Source organism: Poecilia latipinna, unplaced genomic scaffold (assembly GCF_001443285.1).
Source record: "Poecilia latipinna isolate Pla-1442-1.1 unplaced genomic scaffold, P_latipinna-1.0 Scaffold1505, whole genome shotgun sequence".
NCBI lineage: Eukaryota > Metazoa > Chordata > Actinopteri > Cyprinodontiformes > Poeciliidae > Poecilia > Poecilia latipinna.
In genome coordinates this window covers 89017-108436 of record NW_015114121.1, presented here as the reverse complement: position 1 = coordinate 108436, position 19420 = coordinate 89017, and the positions used below count along the sequence as shown (strand labels likewise).

The window sequence follows — 19420 nt, the reverse complement described above, 5'->3', positions numbered from 1 at the left end:
AAAAAAAAAAAAATCTTTCCACTTCAACACGATCCGATTCTCTGACTGCCCATGTGGCCACTACAGTAGGTCAGGTTCTCATGTTTTCATGTGTGTACAAAAGATATTTTCATTTTAATAACCTAAGCAATAAAAACCGGATTATTTCATTTATTTGTGCAATTTTTCTATAGTATCTCACAGGAGCTTCAATGTTTTGCTAATGTGCTTCAGTTTTTAAATATTAGGTTCGCAAAGTCTTGATAAAAGATGATGGTGACACTTTAAGGCGAAATTTCTCCCAAATATTTTACCCAAAGATCTGCAGGTATAAATGTCTTGTAAGATTTATTTTTTTTCTCTCTCTCTTTTCCTCTTTCATGGTGTTAATATGTGCAATAAAATAAGGTGATTTTGAATGTTTTACTAACCAGAAGTGCATTGTGTGGAAGGAACAACTTAGGACAGCATCCCACATCTAGTTCTCCTGTCTTTCTTTTTGTAATATTAAAAAAATATGTCTATATATCAACCATAATGAAATATGTGTGGATATTCAGAGAAACGGAGCCATCTTAAAGAGATTTCATTTTGTCTTTCAGCAAAGAATGACAGCATTCCTTCTCTTAGCGCTCTGATGTATTCCCACAAAGCTTGGCATTTAGACCTGTTGATGATAACAGTCCAAATGGTCCATTTTGTTTTGGGTCTGGAGAATTTTCTGTCCATGTCCTTCTAAAAAGACAGAAGAATACAGAAACACATCTCCCATGACGGAAATCTTTTTCGAAATGGCCCAGCGCTGACATGACTTGCACCTTTCTGCGGTTTTTTTATGATTTCTAAATAGTTGTCGGCCAATTTTAAAGGACTTTGCTGTTGCGTAGGTTTGTTCGGTAGTAACCGATTCAATACAACTTTAAATAACATAAAATAAGTAATAAAATGTTAATAATAACAACTAGTAAGCCTTATTTTCGTGCACAAAATGCTGAACTCGGTGGAGAATTGTTGGAATTTATGGATTAATAATCACACTTTCAAGATATTGATCCAAATCCCAATTGGATGTTAGAAAACCTGAACTACTTTAAACTGATATCTGTGAGAATTTCATCGGTGAAATGTTCTCACCTAAAAGCTGAAAAGCTGTCAGACACTTCTGGTCAAAATGATTTCACTCGGTGCTGTTTAAAGATCCAAAGTCTTCTGCGTTTTGCAGAAACGCTCCAGACACAAGAAATATTCAACATCTAATAAATTGATCATGGTTTTGGATTTCTCAGTAGGCAAAGAGAAGAATATTGCATTTTAATGAGCTGTTTTTAAAGCAAACATCACATCGGATACAAGTGAAAATTCAAAGCAGAGTGTTTTCCCGCACCTGCTAACATGACTAGAAGGGAATCTCAAAACGCTGATGTGTCTGTAGGAATGCTTATCAATTAATCATGGTAGCAGCTTGTGGTTGAGCAGCTTGGTGACATTTAGTTTGGAAAGGGCAACTATAAAAGGCTGCATGTAGAAAAACCTCCATGAAAAACACGATGTTTCAGAGCGCAATCAGGACTGATTATACCTCTAATAAGTCATTTCATTCAACTCAGTCAGATGAACATCGGCTTTTCTGAGAGGAACTTACTGCTCACTAGAAAAAAAAAAATTGCAAAAATTAACATTTTCATATTTTATTTTGCAATCACAAACTTCGATGTATTTAGAAAATTGTATGTGAGAGAACACAAAGTAGTGCGTAACAAAGAAGAGGAAATAATTACAAATAGTCAAACAAAAATATTTCTTAAGCCTTAAAAAGAAGTGAAGTGTAATTAATGTTTAAACTAAGGCAGTGTTCAGAACCTTGATTTACATACGTTTTGCTTCTCCAACTCCAGCCACTACTTTTATATGCATCCCTGTTCCAACATCTGAATAAAACGAATGAGTGATTATCTGGTCTGTAAATCAGACACTTGAGTCAGGTGTGTTTTTGAGCAGGAACGCATCAAAAAAGTTGCAGGAATGTGGCTGAAGTCGGAGATCCCTGGAGGTTCCAGCGAAGATGTGTCTCTGCTTTAACGCACTCGAATCTAATAATGGAGTCATTAGCAGGACTGTGTTAAACTTGATTGGATGCTGAAGAGGTAATCAGACATTTAGCTTGATGTGTTGAAATGGGGGCCGGTATCCTGCAACCATCGATGATGTGTCTGACACCCTCTGAGGTGATCGACTCCGATCAGAAATATGTGTTGGAACTACAAAAAAAAAACACATACTGATGCTGATATAAAAAGTGTTTGTTGTTTTTATTTCACACGTATACCTGATTTTGTTTTTCTTGACGGTAGCCGTTTGGCTTTTTAATAATCGCCCCCGTCTCTGAACACTTAAGTTAGGACGGCTCTGAGTCTTTCGGATTAAAAGTCCAGTTTTCCATGACAACCTTTCTTATTTCAGAGCTGACCTTTATGAATTCAGTTATGGTATAATTTTGTCAAACTGGTATTTTTTTCACCTCACTGCTTGCTGGGTTTTCTCTCCCTTTGTGTGCATTACAAAGTATTCACTTCTTTGGATATTTTCCCCTTTTATTGCTGCATATCAATCAACAAAATTTGGTTTTGACAAAAAAAAAAAAGTGAAAACTGATTTCTACAAAATAATAATTAAAAATATTGAACATAAAATAGATAATTGCATAAATATTCACCTCCATATTTACTATATCTTCCTTTGGATGCAGCTACAGAGTCTGTGTGGATAAGTCTGAGTCAGGTTTGCATTTGCATCCTCAATTTTTCCTTGTAAATATTTCCAAGCTCTGTCAGGTTTTGTAGGGATTGGCTGTGTGAACTGTCCTTGTCAGGCCCAGCCACAAATGCTCTATCAAATTGAGGTCTGAGCTTTGACTGGGCCACTCTAGTACCTCCAGCTTGTTGTCTTCAACCCAGTGTAGCTTCAGCTGGACACTTTGGCTCATTGTCTTGCTGGAAAATAAAAGTTCTCTGAAGCAGATTATCCTCCAGGATTTTCCTGTGTTTTGCTTCATTTGTTTTATTTTCTACCTTTCCAAGCCTTCTGAGAAGCGTCTCTGCATCATGATGCTGCCACCACTATGCTCCACTGTTGTAATGGTTAAACTCACTTGACACACACTCGCTACACTCGGATGATCTTTATTCTTCTCATTGTGAGACTACAAACACCACTTGGCTGGACCTCAGTTGAAATCGGTCAGTCACTTTAAAGGAGAGGAATGTTTATTCAATTATGTTTGTCATTATTTTTGAAGAAACCAGTTTTCACTTTGACACTAAATGTTTTTTTTTGTTTTTTGTCTGAATATTTTTTGTAAACACTGTCAATGCGCGCGCAGCCATAACTGAGCAGCTGTAAATCTGGAAACTGTTGCACGGCTTAAAAGTGACTTCCAAGATTAACTGACTTTACAGATTCAACTGAAACTGCTCCGTCAAAATCTATTCATTGCCCAGGATCCACAAGGAAATGCATTTTTGTGAAGGTCTGGACTACAGCCTAGCAGCTGGTGACCTTTGACCCTGACCAGCTCATTGTAGCTTTTGGCTATCTGCTCCACACTCAAATCTTTTACAGCTTCCTGTCAACTCTGAGCAGCTTTTCTGTCCCTCCTAAAGATCTGGCTGCCCACAGCACGATGCTGCCACCGCCGCCACGTCTCAGAATGTGGATGATGTGATCAGTGACATGTGGTTTCAGTTTCCATGGAGGCCAAAAAGTTAAATCATGTAACGAGAGCATCTTCTACCACATGAGGATTTTTCATTACTTTCTCTCAGAAATTGCTTTGTTTACAAGTTTAATCTTGACTTGTCTGCTGCGTTCCTCGGTTTCCATAAAACTGTTTGTTTACTAGTGCTTTGTATGCATTATTGTATTGGTTTTTATTTAGGGGTATCAGACTAAAGGGTAGTGAAAACAAATGCACATTTTAGAAGTATGAAAACATTTATCCTTTTCCTCCCACCTCATTACTACACACCACTTTTGTTTTTTTTTGATAAAGTTATATTAAAACACATTGAAGTTTGTGACAACAACCAAATCTGCCAAGGTTAAAAAGTGCATTTTAAAAAAATTATATATACATTTTTACATTTCATGTTATTTATTTATTTAATCTCTGTGACTGTTGAGGTTGTTGGTTCATTAAAACTGAAAGTGCGAACTCTACTTGTGTCTGTGCCATATAGCTGCATGGACACTTCTTCAAAGACGTGGCTGCCGCATCAGGGTCAGTTTGGCTTGGTTGGTCAAGCGGAGGTTTGCTGTGGTGGACCGGGAGTTTTGACGCCAAGTGAGTCAGTCCAGACACGAACCCGTCTGCTTCTCTGCTCCTGTCAGCTTTGTGTCGTTGCCCAGCCTCGTCCTCCAGTCCGTGCCTTGTGGTCCGCTGAGGTTTTTCTCTATCTGTGTTTTTATATGTATTCGCAAGGCTGCTGTTTGCTCTGTTTTCAGTGGTGAAAGGTTTTTAATGCCTGTCTGACTTCTGCTTTTCATGTCATGACTTTTCAGTCTTTTTTTTTTTTTTTTTTTTTTCAGAAAAACTCCCTTTGTGTATTGAAGTTTGTTTTTTTTTATATACCCTTTTCCCTGTATCCTCCACTGGAGCGTCACGTTTCCTCTGAGCCCCACATCGTCAGACTCCTTCTGTTTTATGTTACCATCCTCTGGGTTAGATAGTGCCATTCCCTTTTTACATTCTCTTTAATAGACTCCAAGTCTTCCTTCTCCCATCCGTGGATTAAAACGTCGTCTTCAGTTGGCTCCAGGACAGTCGACGCAGCATATAAACCTGTTGTTTTGTAATATCAAAGCATTAAAAATACCAGTTAAAAATGAAAGACAGAAACAAACTAGATACTGTTTGTTTGCTTCCAGCTACTCTGGGAATTTACCTTGTTTGAGCTGCATTTCGGTGATGTAATCCAGCAGGATGGATGTCGGGAGCCTCTTAACTCATACCAGAGTTTAGGAATCTTACTGCCGGTGGCGCCACCTGGGGGAGGGGGCAACAACAAACAACACAATGCTTGTAGTCAGAAAGAATGAACAGCGTTAAAAACGTTCTGAATTACTTGCAATAAGACTTTATTTTCTGGGTGTTTACTTCATCCTTTCTGTCTCTCTCTGCTCCCCATGTTTCACAATGTGATTTTCAAGCTAATGTTAGCATAGCTACTATTACTACTTAATAAAACATTCAATATTTTATTGTACTACAGTGATGGTTGAGGAGGAGAGCGGTGCAAAACTCACCTTGACCTTTCACGTTTCAGACAAAAGTTAAACGATGGAACAAAATATTTATTTAAAACAGATCAGCAAGAAATTCTAATGATTTACTAAATGCATTACACATTCATGGGTTAAAGAGAGACGTTTTGATGTGTTGCACTATTGTTTGGTTTATTATTTTATGTTTTATCCATTTCTTTATCCACTTTTTAACGCTCATCTCTGTGCAACATCATAACAAGACCTCCGTTGATCTGTTGCTGCTTGTAGCTTTGAGGTTCCTCCTCCTCCCGTATCTGGTCGTCCCCTCGGTACGTCTGTAGAGTCACGCCTGCTTGACTCCACTTACTTCATTTGGATCCATCCATTCACAAGCACAGTAATGACGCTTCTAAATACATTAGCAGAAATGAAGGTAGTTTGATGGAGAGCAGTGCACACGCTAGCAAGCATGTTCCTATGGCAACGAGGCCACACTCCCCTTTGGCTGGAGCTCACACACACACACACACGCACACACGCACACACACACACACACACACACACACAGAAGCATAGAAACAGGCAGGAGGAAGACAGGAATGCTGAAAAAACACATGATAGAAAACGAGTTCTGCTTATTTATTCAGGCTGCTGTGGATTTTCACCGGAGCTCTCGCTCAGGAAATGCTGGTCACAAAACGCTGCAAGTCCAAACTTTTTTTTGTTTTGTTTTGTGTTTGTGAGCTTAGCCAGTTTTCTCAAAAAGCTTGTCAGGATTCAGACTGATTGCAGTTTTTTTTTTTTTTTCTTTCTGTGGATCTCTCCCGCCCACAGTGCCCCCTCTTCCTGAACCCCTCCACCCACCACTTCTTTTAAATCCCGCTGCTCTGCCTCTTCTGTGCAGTGTGCATTTACCTCGTTACAGTGATGTTTCTAAACATAGCGCCGGAGTGGCTCCGACTACAGCCAGAGGTGGAGCTTTTTTTTTAAATTTATATAAATATAATCGTCCAACTTACTTTCTTTAAAAGTCACTGTTTTGATGTGCAGCACGCTCCATGCTGTCAGTATTATGCTCTCTTTTGGCACTAGAGTAGCATTTGGTTTCCTCCCTGGTTCGAGCATCGAGTTAGGATCATTGATCAATCCTACTTTCACAATCTCTTTTGATTTTTTTTTTTTTTTTTAGAATATTGTGTCCTTTATTATGCTAATCTGATCTTGTAAGTTTTCTACCGGCCTTAAACTCTGTCTGACCTTTAAAAAAATGTTTATTATTTCATAGTGAACCACTTTTGTTTGGCATCCTTATTCTGCTAATCTGTTTTCCATTTGCTGCTAAAATCCATCAAAGTCTCTTGGTATTTCAAAGAGTTCATGATCCCTTGAAACTACGTTTGACAGTTTTATGTTTAACCTCACCACACTATTGCACCTCTGTGTTTTGTTTTGGAAGACTGTTATCACAAAACTGGACAGTTCAAGATGTTTTCACATCCATGTTTACTTCTTCACATTAGGGGTTTGTTACCCTTTGAGGGTTTTGTTTAGAATGTAAAAGGCTCTGCAAGATGCAATCCCTTCACGTTTCTTCCTCTAAACGGCTGCGGCGCGTTTGGCATCCACAATTTCAGTCTGTGTTTTGTAAATCGCAGCTCATACTAAAACCCCCTGGAGTGTTGCTGCTGGCCTGTCAAAGAGCCACTAAGTGGTTGCCAGGCGGTTTTCTTCCTGTCAGTCATGCCGATTGGACAGCTCTGTTCATTATGCGGTTTTAACTTTCAGCACATTTGACCTATTTGTTTGGTTTCAAATTGTAAAGATTGCTGAGTTTAATATGGAGAATAGCCACTTTAGTCTGAGTTATTCAAGACTGGAGTTCAGGATAAAAAAAATCCCACACAAGTGGAAAAACACTTTTATTCTTTGTTTTTTGTCCAAACTTCGTGGTATCTCTTCTGAAACTTCTGCACCAGAAGTGGATGTATAACACTTTTTACTCTGCTTAAGCACATTTATTTGGATACCTGCAGTGACTACCCACTCAAACTGAGACGTAACACCAAGCTGTCACTTTGAATGGGCCAACTTGGTCTAAAAATATGGCTTGCAGCGAGCCATTCAGATTCGACGCGGCTCAGTTTTGACAGGTAATTTTCCGCTTTTTTTTTTTTTTTTTTTCCACGTCTAGCCAAATCTTCAACATCACAACACATCCAGATGTAGAAACAGGAGCTTCAAATCATTACTAGTCTTCACACAAAGTAAGTTAACAAACTGCGTTCAGGTGTGTGCAGGCGTTTTCCTGCCGTTGCTGTTTTCAGTGGTCATTAAATAAGGAGTAGAAAATAAATAAAGTGGTAGTTATTTGATGTGTCAGCTTTCTGAATGTAGTTCAAAGCAGGATTAACACTCACTCATTGTACTTTAATATTCAAACCTGCTCAAGCCGTTGCAAATAATTGCACATGAAGTATTTTAGTGGATAATTACTATATTAGTTATAGAGAACCTAATATTCAGTAGAGCTGTTCAGGTAAAATCCATAACAATAGAACATAATTACAAAGCATTTTTAAAAAAAATAAAATCTCTACAGTGATTTTCATTAAGTTACTTGACCTCTTTTCAAATCTAAAGCTTCGGCTGTTTAGCTTGAATCTCAGCTTTGAATTAATTATCACAAAATCTATTTCGGCTTAATTTTTGTTTAATAAATAATCACAGCGTAAGACTTGTGGTTTGTTTTTTCTACCCCTGAGTTTAGATTTAAATCACTTTAGAACCTTGAAAAACCTGGATCATTTAAACTGAAGAACAACAAAATAAATATAGGTTGTTTTATACCATGAAAGTTTGGAAAACACTGAAATCCTAAACGTAAAACTTATTGACATTGTAGTTCAGATGAGCTTTTAAATTTATTATCCTTATATCTTCAGAGGATTGAATAAATAATTAAGATTAGTTTTGATAACAAACAAAAAGTTTTAATAGTTCTTTCTTTCAGATTTTATTCTGCTTTTGGCTTCTTTTTTTCATCTTTGATTCTCACAAACTCCTCTTTTGACCTCGCTGATATTTAAGACTTTTGAGATACCTTTGCTACAAATAAGCTCATGTAACCTAAGAAAACACAAATACAAAGCTACCTCCTTTTTTGTTACAGAAGCTGTTTATTGCAAAGACTTTATATTTAAAGAATTGACATTGCTCACTTTTCATCTCTAAATGACAACGTCCTGCATTGTCCAATTTCAGTTTCTCATCATTAAATTTAAGGGTTTCACAGTTTATTTTCGTCATAAAATGCTGAATCATTTTAGCAACAACCCAACAGTGACGTTCACACACCTGCATTGATTTTAACACCTCAGATTGTTGACTGATTTCAGGTTTAACAGGGTTTTTTTTTCCAGTGACAGTCGAGCTCTTCCAACTCTTTTCATCAGACTTTTTTTTTTTTTTTTACATAACTGGTGGCAAGATTCTGGCTTGGAGAGAAATATGAAGCTGTTGTGCGGCACGTATCTGCAGAAACTGTGAAATGAATTTGATAAATCAGTGATCTATGTGCTTTCTAATTTTAGCTAGGCCATTAGCAAATTTATTATGTTAGGAGACCAAAGTAATGCTTATCTAGCCACATGCAAGTGTTTGAGAAAATTTTCTTGACAGTAGTCTAAACTGGAGCGAATTAATTTGTGTTTATAAGTATTCTAAGTATATTACTCGCATTGTGTATGTAATTGGGTAGGGGGTGTACAGCTGACTTTGTGCTAGAGATCTAGGAAGCTAAATTAAATTTTGATGCCACATTTTTCTGTTTTTATCATTAAAATTGCCTGACCATCCTCAGATAAAACTTCAATGCTCTAGACACCGTTTATGATTTTTCTCAATTTTTTTACTAGTTATTTACTGAATTACTTATAAAACAAGGCTAATCTCTGCCATACCAGTGATATTGCGCATGCAGCATGACGAGGGGAGTAAATCTTCACTAGTGCAGACTGAGTGTCTGCATAAAGTTGAATGAGATTAAATCATTTCTTTGGGTCATTATAAGTCACTTAAAGCTACTGATACAACAAACAGATAGTGTGATAGTGCTATAAGTATTTTTATATCTGGTTTGGGTTTACATACAAGTGTAAGTCTGTATTATAGAGCTTAAGAGAGGCACAATTCACCTCACAGCATCTCAGGCCAGCTCAAATGGGCAACAGCAGCAAACAGAATCACAAACAGAAAGATGTATAATATTTGGGCTATTTTAAAGCAACGTCTTAATACTTATAATTGCAATGAACTACAGTTCAATCTATTCGCGGATAAGAAATGGGTACGGAGAACACGTGTTCCACCGTGGTCTCCAGAGGCCTTTAGCTCCCAGAGGAAAATTTGTCAAACATCCAAGAGGTGGGTGTTGCTGGCAAATCTCATCAAAAACAAACAGAAAATCCAACATCATTTATTAGAAAAACCCTCAAGATTCGTGCAAACTCAACATCTGGCTAAGATATGTGGGAGTCGCAGCCAACTATATGGGGGTAGTTTTTGTAGGCGTCGGTCACAATGCAGTTAGAAAACCACTCATGTGACTGTTGTGCCTCGAGAAAACGTTAGTTGTCTCAATTATTCATAGTTTGTGTTGTCGTTTATTGCTTTTGTCTCTGTTCATTAATTCTGAGAGAACATTGTGTAATGTATACGATTCCAGAAATAAAGAGTGAAAAAAGCAAAGTTGTGCATCTGTCAACACTGTGATTCATAATAGCCAACAACATATAAATATTCGTAATGGAACCTAATGACAAAATCCGTAGCAGATGCTGAAATCAAACAGTTTTCCTCATACAAAGAAATCAAAACAGAATAGCTTCTAAATCAAGTTTTGTGTGACACAGAACTGAACATAATTTAGCAAAGCCTCTTTTGTTGTCCACCAATCTTTATTTATTTCCATAGATTTTCAATTGAATTCAAGACACGTTATTGACTGGGAGAGTCCAGCAGTTTTATTCTCTGAAATCAAAGTTTATATTTGGCTTTTGGATTCTTATAAAGAATGTCCCTGTACAATTTTCTTTTCATCCTTCCTTTAATTAGATGAACTCTGTCATTGCGGATCAGTGGAGAAAGTAGTTGTCACACAATCTAAAAGTTGTTTTAGTTCCAGCTTCCTGTGTGCCTTTGGGCACTCCAAGTTGCAAACCGAGCTTTCCATCACGTAAAAAATAAAAGTGAAAGTAATATAACTGTCAATTCAGCTGGGTGAAAATGATACTAGATTTAAAGCGCTAAGGTTCATAAGATTGGATATACATTATGTAAATTCAGCCCATGTCCCACTTTTCTTCAATCACATCCAGAGTTATATTTCCTGATGATTTGACCAGACTATTCCATATCCTCCCAATATTTCCGACGTCTCGTCAAAATGTTGCGTAGCAAACTGGAAACTAGTCTCAACATAGTTTTTGTGCAGCGTGCGTAGAAAAACCACATTGGGTGAGAAATTTTGATATGTGGCCATGACCAGTTCCATCAGTATGTTTTGCAATGATAGGGGGGTTTGAAGGTCTTGAGAGGTCTTTGCTTTTAATCATAATGAGATGCTCCTTTTGTGAAAGCATGGTAATGAGAAACCTTTTTATAGCCCATCAGACCGAGCTGGGCGACAATTTAATTTGTATCTGCAAAATAATTTGCAGATGAGAGCAGAAATGCATTCGAAATACTGACAAAAATCAGCTACTCTTGGCTTTTTCTTTGCCTTTGTAGAGCTTATTTTGATATGTTCACTATTACCTGTGTCATTCCTTTATTAAACATAAACTAATTTAATTCACTTCAGTTTATTTACATAGCGCTAATTCAAAACAAATGTTATCTTGAGGCGCTTTATAAGCAAGTCATTCCAATTCAGTCACACATGCATTATAATTAATCAAACATTGCGATAAGTTTGGTTAATTATTTAACTTAATTTAAGAAGTGTTCTATCTATTGAGACCCAGCAAGTTGCACTAAATTTTGTGAACTTATGTTTACACTAAGTTCACAAAGTAACACTTAAAGTAACAAATGCATGGATCAGTTTTTCTTCCACATTCACTCCTGGAAAAGATATTTCTAAATCTGGCAATATTCCTGAGGTGAAAAGAAGGAAATTCTTTTCATTTAATATAAATTTATAGGTGTATTTGTTTTTATTCCTGAGTGGATTTTCACTCAGGGTCATTATCAACGTCTGGCTTCAATTTGCATTTTCAATAATTACAATTTTTGCACTGCAATTTGAATTCAAAAGCTACATTACCAGAGGAGATTGATAGAAAATATATCTTAAGGTAACCTAATTGACCTACATTGCGGATTGGAGCCATCAGAAAAAGAGCAAATTGTTTTCCCATAATTGCTGGTTAGCTGCTATCATGAACTGTGTTTGCTAGATGGAATATGGCAATTACAGACACTTCCATGTGACATGAATGCAGTATCTGCCCCAGCAGGCCTGTCTGTGAGTCACTGCAGGCCTGTTGTTGTTAGATGCTCCAGACCAGTCACACCGAGATCCCATGTTTGTGGCCTGTGACTGGAAATACACCATTCAAGCTAGAGTGCAACATCAACAAAACAGGCAGCCACAATGAAATCTATTTCAGTCTTACTCAGATCTATTACCTGAATAGCATTTACCTAAGTATTATTTAGTTTTTTGGGGGTTAAAGATATATAATGCATGTAGCTGCTTGACTGCACTTTGCTAAAATGGACACATTTAGTTGCATTTTGTCAGTAATAATCCAACCCAGGTGAAACCTGTCTGTTTTTCTCTGGGAATTTGGGCCAGAATTTCATTTTTGACTCTGCAGTTTTCTCCAGAGAACCCAAAACTCCGATAACGCTGTGAGCAAATGAAACGGAGAGAGAAGGTTAACAGCTTCTATGCTAGGTGCAAAAACTTGATCATGTCGAATCTTGAGATTTGTTTTTAATAAGACCCGAGGACAGGGACTTCCTTCGCTACTTTTGTGGTTTAAAACCCCCCACTCCTCTATACTGATACTCTCCAAATATCATATTTAGTTCATCTTAATATGCCAGTTTTTGTGGGAATAGTTCTCTAGGGATTTAAATAATTGGAAAATCAACTTTGCATGTTGTTGCTGCTTTTAGCACCACTGAAGTTGCTAAAAGAATAAATTTTTACACAGGCATATTTGCATAAAGACCTGTAATTGCAGTACATAAAGCTTTGACCAATTGTATAGTTATTACATATAAATTATGGATTTGTGTATATGTTAAGATTAAATGGGTTCTTTCTGCTTGGAAGCATTACAAACAAAAGTTGCCTTTTTGGATCCAACATTTAATTTTAAAATATTTTAAGGAAGTCCAGATGCTTTACCCAAATTAAAGTTTAAATAACTTTTCTGCCTCCTCTACAGGAACATATTTTAGATCAGAACCTGCCAGAAATGACACTTTTGTTCTGCAGTTATAACATCTCATTTTCAATATTCACTGCTTGCCTTTTTGTGCATTTCTTAAAGTAATTATTCTGATCTGCAGAAAGTCTCTGGTGACCCACAAATTCACCACTGGTATGGAAATAGTTTATATACAATATTCTTTGGTTTGGTTTTTTAACTGTTTGAGTCTCTGGTTTATTGAATGATTGATGTTGAACTGTGTACATTAGTTTTTAACAGTATGATTAATCTAACAAGTTTATTTTCCAAATTCCTGTTTAAATTCAATTTACTTAAATTCAGTTCAACCCTTTGTGACCTAAGTTTCAAACGTCCAGCTGGATATTTTTTTGCTTATTTTAATTGTATGCAGTTCTTTAAATGTCCTGTGAGTAAATATGTTTGCCAATTTATCCATAACAACTGAAACTTTCAATATCTAGCAAGTTATTTTCACAATTTACCGTCTATTAAAAGATTGCCCCTCAGATTAATTTCACTCCCTGCTACGGCGAGGGTGAAATTATTACCATGATAACCTGAGATTTGGCTGGAAAATGGAACGTGTCCCCTTTTAGAAATGCACTTCGTGCAGTTTCTCAGATGGCACAAAGTGTGGCGGAATTACGGTACTGCAAATTTGGCTGGATCTTCAGCGCTACGTTCAGTCTGGAAGGGTTAATTATATAGAGAAAAGAAAATCAAGCACAAAATAGGCTAAATAATAAAAATAAGACAGAAATAAGAACACAAGTTCAGGGCCAATAGACAGTTTATGTACGTAATACTAAAATTGCATGGCTGATGTTATGCATAGATGACCAGAGCTCCTTCTTCTTCTACATGTTTGCTGCATTCCCTACATGGCTTGTGGAAAAGTACAAACAGGACTTCTTACTTCTTCGTTTTAGCAGTGACTTTCTGCTTGTCACTTTTTCACAAAGGACAGATTTTGTGGAGTTCACAGGTAAAAGTTCTCCAATCGAAAAACTCGCTCACCTGAGCTGCGGCTCTCTGCAGCTACTCCAGAGTCACCGTTGGGCCTCTTGGTTGCATGTTTCTGGTCTCAGCTGATTTTATCCAGTGCTGCTGCACAATCCATTTGTGCCTAAATTTAAGATTATTCTCATTCAAACCCAATCATGTAGTCACATTCTAATCCAGAACAATTAAAAGCAATATCTTAGACTTTATATCATATTAGCTAAAGTTCTCATGTCTTCTATCCTATTAAAAACCGTGGAATCGATATCTGTTCATGCACTATTTTAGGTACAAAAGTGTCAAAAATGCAAAGTTTCCCAACATTTATTATTAGACATGATAAAGGTTGACTCTGTTTCTTTAACACCCACTCTTAGTCTTTCTCTCTCCGTCTTTCTCTCTCTGTATCATAGTTAGCTAGAGGCTGTTGCCACCCACACGCTCCGTCTTGAGAGCAATTTACATTCAGAATGGCCCGACCAAACACATCCATGTGTTCTAATATGTCATGTTTACTTTAATTGATCCTCATTGCGAGCGACTATAGACACGCAAAAAAAATAAAATATATATATATATATTTTTTTTTTCTCCGCAAGGTCATTCAATTGATTTGCTGTGTTGTGATTTAGCTCCACATGAACACACTCATAAAAATCTGAAGTCTTTCCCCCCAGCGGAGGGTGATTGCCCCTCAGAGCCTGCTGATACGTCTGATGACTCCTTTCTGCACGTCTGGTTTGCAGAAATGCAACTGTTTGCTGTGTGTTGCTTGGTGTTTTTCTATCATCGTTGCTGTGCAGTTTTTTTGTGCCAATATCTTTTACACTTCAAGTAGAAGCCCTTGGAGTTGTTACCATGGGTACCAAACAATTAGCTGTGATTCAGAATAGAACCTGGAGAGTAGCCTACTTACAGGCACTGAGAGCGAGGAAATCAAAATCATAGGATGACAGCGTGTCTTGATTCTCTTTGCAAAAAAGAAAAAAAAAGGATGAAACAGCTCCTCAGGGTAATGGCCAAGTTCTAAAAAAAAAAAAAAAAGACAAAACCCCAACAGATCAGATCAGTCACTGCCGAAAATAGAACCGTGGAGTGAAAAACAATATGAGACCTGCGTCTAGATTTAAAAAAAATAACAACAAACCCCCCGAGACATTACAGATCAATCTGCACGTTTTATTACATAACCAGAATAATCCAGGTGTAAAACTGCAGGAATTAAGGAAATACTTCAAGAATTTGAGCTTATACTCACATTTGTACTTAATAGGCATATTTGTGTTTTATGGCAGAGGGTGAATTGGATGTTTAAATTTATAAATAAATCTTGAAATGCAGATTAAGTGGCATCCGTTCTGTTCAGTCAATTAGCTCTACGCTAGTTAATCTGAAGGCCCTCTGAAATATTTCTAGTTCCTCAGTAAATGTGACCAAATAGGTGTTATATGTAAATATAATTCACTGCCTTGTTAAACCAAAATTTAAGCTGATTAATCACATTTTCAGGTTTGATTTCATAAACCACCCTCAGGCCAGATTACTGACTGACCTGTTAAATCAAGAAATCACTTATTTAAAACTTGCCAGCCAACCTGAAGATGACAAATGCTGTTTTTTTTTCCTTTTTACTATTTGATAATTATTACATTGTTTAGCATAAATGCTGCCTCATACTTTCTGAATTCTAATTGTCCATGAGGTCTTGAGGTTTTTCATGTCAGTCGTCTAGCAGGGCTGTTGAAAGGTTCTTTCTTTCTTTCTTTCTTTCTTTCTTTCTTTCTTTCTTTCTTTCTTTCTTTCTTTCTTTCTTTCTTTCTTTCTTTCTTTCTTACTTTCTTTCTTTCTTTCTTTCTCTCTTTCTTTCTTTCTCTCTTTCTTTCTTTCTCTCTTTCTTTCTCTCTTTCTTTCTCTCTTTCTTTCTTTCTTTCTCTCTTTCTTTCTTTCTCTCTTTCTATCTTTCTTTCTCTCTTTCTATCTTTCTTTCTTTCTCTCTTTCTTTCTTTCTTTCTTTCTCTCTTTCTATCTTTCTCTCTTTCTTTCTTTCTCTCTTTCTTTCTTTCTTTCTCTCTTTTTTCTCTCATCTGATGTGTGCAAATAGGCTACTAAGGAATAACAGTGAAAATGGTAAAGATGAGGATGGAGATTAAAGTCTTTTAAGAANTATACCATATTCCACAATATGTGTCTGGAAGAAGCAGCATCTTAAAGTTCACAGTACAATAATAACATATTTCACCTTTTGTAGAGCTTTAGTAAGTGTAAGAAATACTCACTACTGTGTGGTTATCTTTAAATTCCTGCTTAGGCCGGCCTTTAGACAGCATGGAAGAGAAGAAATAAACCTCCTGATTTAGGTTTACGTTGACATCATCTTTCTTGGCCATGCAGAAAAAGAGTCAGCTGAGATTTCCTAAAGATAGTTGCTCATACTTTCATAGATCCATCACCATGTTGCTGAGTTTGTGCAAGCATAAGGACAGACTAAAGCTATAGGTATCCAGATGAGTCATCACAGACTGTGGGCTTCACTTCCCATATTTCTCTTGCATCAACTTTTCTTTTGCATAATTCTGCACTAAGCTGTGCAGTTCAGAACATTTCCTAGGCCTGATGTTGATCATTTTCTCACAGTCGATATGTACAAGCACCTTTTGACTGTGACAGTTAGCTTTTTGTGTCGCGGGAGTCCTGAAGCTGCACAGCAGTCCCACACCATCACACTACCACCACCGTGTCTGACTCTGGACTTGATTTATTGTTTTTCTCTGAAATGCCGATAGTTGTACCCTAAGTGTAAACTTTTATATTCAACCCACTCTTTCACTGTACGTTTTTGTTGTATTTCAGAGTGCTGCCAAGAAAATGTCTTTGTACCACCCGCCTTGTGCGTAGAATGGCAATAAAGCTGTCTTATCTTCTCTGTCTTAACTGTTTAGATGTGGCTGTGATGTGTTGCTTTGAGATTTGTTGGCCTACTTCATGTTGTCAGAACAATTTTAATGGTTTCTTCATTGTACAGTTCTGGCATAGATTAAAGCCAGATGGTGTGGTTCCTAAAATTTAACTCAGCTTTAAAACCATGGTTAATCGCAGCAACTTGGAAATACTTTTTGTTTATGTATTTGGAAACTGTTGAAATACATATATATATATTTTTTTATGTCAGACGTTCGATGTGATGAACAATACAGTGTTCAATGATAAACTTTCATTGGAAATAATCAAAAGTCTAAGAGACCATAAAAATGCACTGAAATCTTGCAATCATGTTGACAGTGACTGTGTGAATTAAAATATGTCTTATCTTAATGAGACCTTCATTTATAATTAAGATTTAAAAGATAATATAGAACATTAAAGAGCACAACTAATTTGTTAGACAATGTAAATCTTATTCATGACTGTTTTTCATGACATTGTCCTCTTGCAGACCAATCCCGCAGGGCAAGTTTTGCCTCTGTAAGGCAGTCGAGTATGGAGACGCCTCCTAACACGACCCCTCAGCCCTTCAGGCAGCCGGTGAGTTCAGCCAAAAACACCAGATCGAGCGTCATTGGTACAGACTCGCTGAGGTGTTTATGGGATCTTTGTTTGTTGTGTTTAATCTTTAGAGTTTTCTCAATCGGAGGCTGAAGGGCTCCATCAAGAGGGCGAAGAGCCAGCCGAAGCTGGACCGGACCAGCAGCTTCAAGCAGATGATTCTGCCCCGGTTTCGTAGTGCTGACCAAGAGAGGTAAGTTTTGCACGTTTGACTTGTGGAAAACAAAAATAACTTTCAGGTTTTTATTGAGTTTTGTTTTAAAACATTCACTTCACTGCTGGCTTGCTTTGGTCCCAACATAGACCAGCACCCAGATGTTGTTTGATTGGGCTGCGACAAAAACTGGAAAAAAGTTAAAATGTTTTGAGAGGCCAACATTTACAGTGGCACCTAAAATTATTCAGCCCCCACTGCTAGTTGGGTTTCTCTGCAAAACATACATGCTAGATCCAAAGATAATAAATGAAACAAGAAGCGCTCGACTAATTCTACAAATGCTTTCTTCAAATCCAACTCAAAATGTCAGTTTTAAATACCAGCCTCAAAATTATTCAACCCCGTCAAGATCAGCATATTAAATACTTAAAAAGAGCAACCTTTTGTTCCTTTGACCTGCTGCAAATGTGATTCATAACTGGACTGCAGAGTCTGGCGGGATCTCTGAGGAATCTAAGCTCTCCACATGCAGGTGAATGGGCTTCGGTTCATTTATATTCCTCGGTTTCCGTGCGGTCGCAACCTTTTTCCAATCCCACCAGAGATTTTCAGTAGAATTTAAGTAAAAAGACAATGAAAGCAGCGCTGGACGTTCTCTGAAACCGAGCCTTGATGAACTCCGAGATAAGCTTGGGAACCGTGGGATTCTTGTTGAATTTGTCTGCTTTGCAGTCACTGCAGGCTACCAGTACCAGGGGAAGAAGAGAAATCCCAGAGCGTCAATGTGCTTTACTCCAGGGTTGTAATTCTGTTTAGCGTGAGCTTTATTCGTCGTCTTCCTGGCACACTACTGATCCATAGGCATGAAAAGTTCAGGTTTTGATTCATTCCTGTACAGTAAGGAATGAATCATTCCTTTCTGTAAAGTTGTTGCTCACAACTCTACAAATAAGTAGAGTTGTGAGCAAGTTGTAGCTGACTCTTCTTGTGTCTTTAGGTTAGCTGTGGTGCATATCTCAGAGTTCTTTGGTTGGATTTGAAACCTCAGTGACTGCTGCCATAAGGCCTAAGTGTTTTCTGCAGTCAGTTCAGCGTTTTTGACTCTGGTGACAAAATCTGATACACAAGTGACAAACAAGCAATATTGCTTCTCTTGGCCCAGTGGGAGTTAAATTTTACTTCAAAAAGTCATCCGATGGGATGCTGGAAAAGATTATTGTTGTGTCCAAGTTGTGCTAAATGACATTGATATTGACTGATTTAGTGTTAAGTTTGGACAAAATCTCTCCAAACTATTTAAACTGTTGGTTTGTAATGTGTTTTTTGCAAACATCTGAACGAAATGAGCAACTAAAACTAGTTTGCAGTTGGGCGGTTAAATAATTTGATATGCATCTGTGATACTTTTTGTCTTGATAAAAGAAGTTTAAACAGTTATGCTTTCACATTGAAAGTTAATTATGTAAAAAAAATAAAAAAATAGAAACAAAGTGAAGCTCTAGTGACACCAGAGGAATTGTTTCCACCAAATGCTTATATTTATTGTGTCTGAGACTTTTATTTATTTATTTAGCCCTTTTTCTTTTTTACATTTTGTCGAGATGCAGCAGCTTTGGAGCGTCTCATGACAGGCTTCTTCTCTTGTTTTGTGTGTGTGTGTGTGTGTGTGTGTGTGGGTTGGGGGGGGGGAAGAGGAGGGTCACATCCTCAGCTGGATCTCGCGCTTCAAAATTTTATGCAACCTTCACACAATCCAGTCACGAAGCCCATATGGGAAATACAAGAATGTCAAGAGGGAGTAAAAATGTATCGCTGACGGCACACTTTCCCGTCTCAGCAGGAGGCGCTTTGCAGACATATTTGGGGCTGGTGTGGATGTCCGACATGGGAAAACGAAGAAAGTGTAATTTAGCAGAGGATGTGGGAAAACCTCGTGTGGTAAAATGCAGTGTTTCAGATGTCGAAATGAATCATAAATTAACCCAGTGGATTGTGTGTGTGTGTGTGTGTG

General features: G+C 37.4%; 1 protein-coding gene and 1 long non-coding RNA gene across 5 annotated transcripts in view; one reads left to right on the top strand and one right to left on the bottom strand.

Moving 5' to 3' along the window:
• The window catches only part of LOC106963199 (ras/Rap GTPase-activating protein SynGAP-like), a 61731-nt gene that overhangs the window by 9117 nt on the left and 33194 nt on the right, over positions 1-19420 (top strand). For 3 of the 4 annotated variants that reach the window (XM_015057980.1, XM_015057981.1, XM_015057979.1), the window contains exons 2-4: positions 4215-4318; positions 17143-17231; positions 17324-17445. In XM_015057980.1, the coding sequence (XP_014913466.1) occupies positions 4219-4318; positions 17143-17231; positions 17324-17445 (311 nt within the window). In that variant the 5' untranslated portion in view covers positions 4215-4218. The remainder of the gene's footprint in view (positions 1-4214; positions 4319-17142; positions 17232-17323; positions 17446-19420) is intronic. The other variant, XM_015057982.1, reaches the window with a different exon arrangement.
• LOC106963201 (uncharacterized) lies at positions 4423-7390 on the bottom strand. Its single transcript, XR_001428146.1, has 2 exons — positions 4920-7390; positions 4423-4816 (listed from the first exon to the last, which is right to left on the bottom strand). It is a non-coding gene; the product is annotated as an uncharacterized LOC106963201 (long non-coding RNA).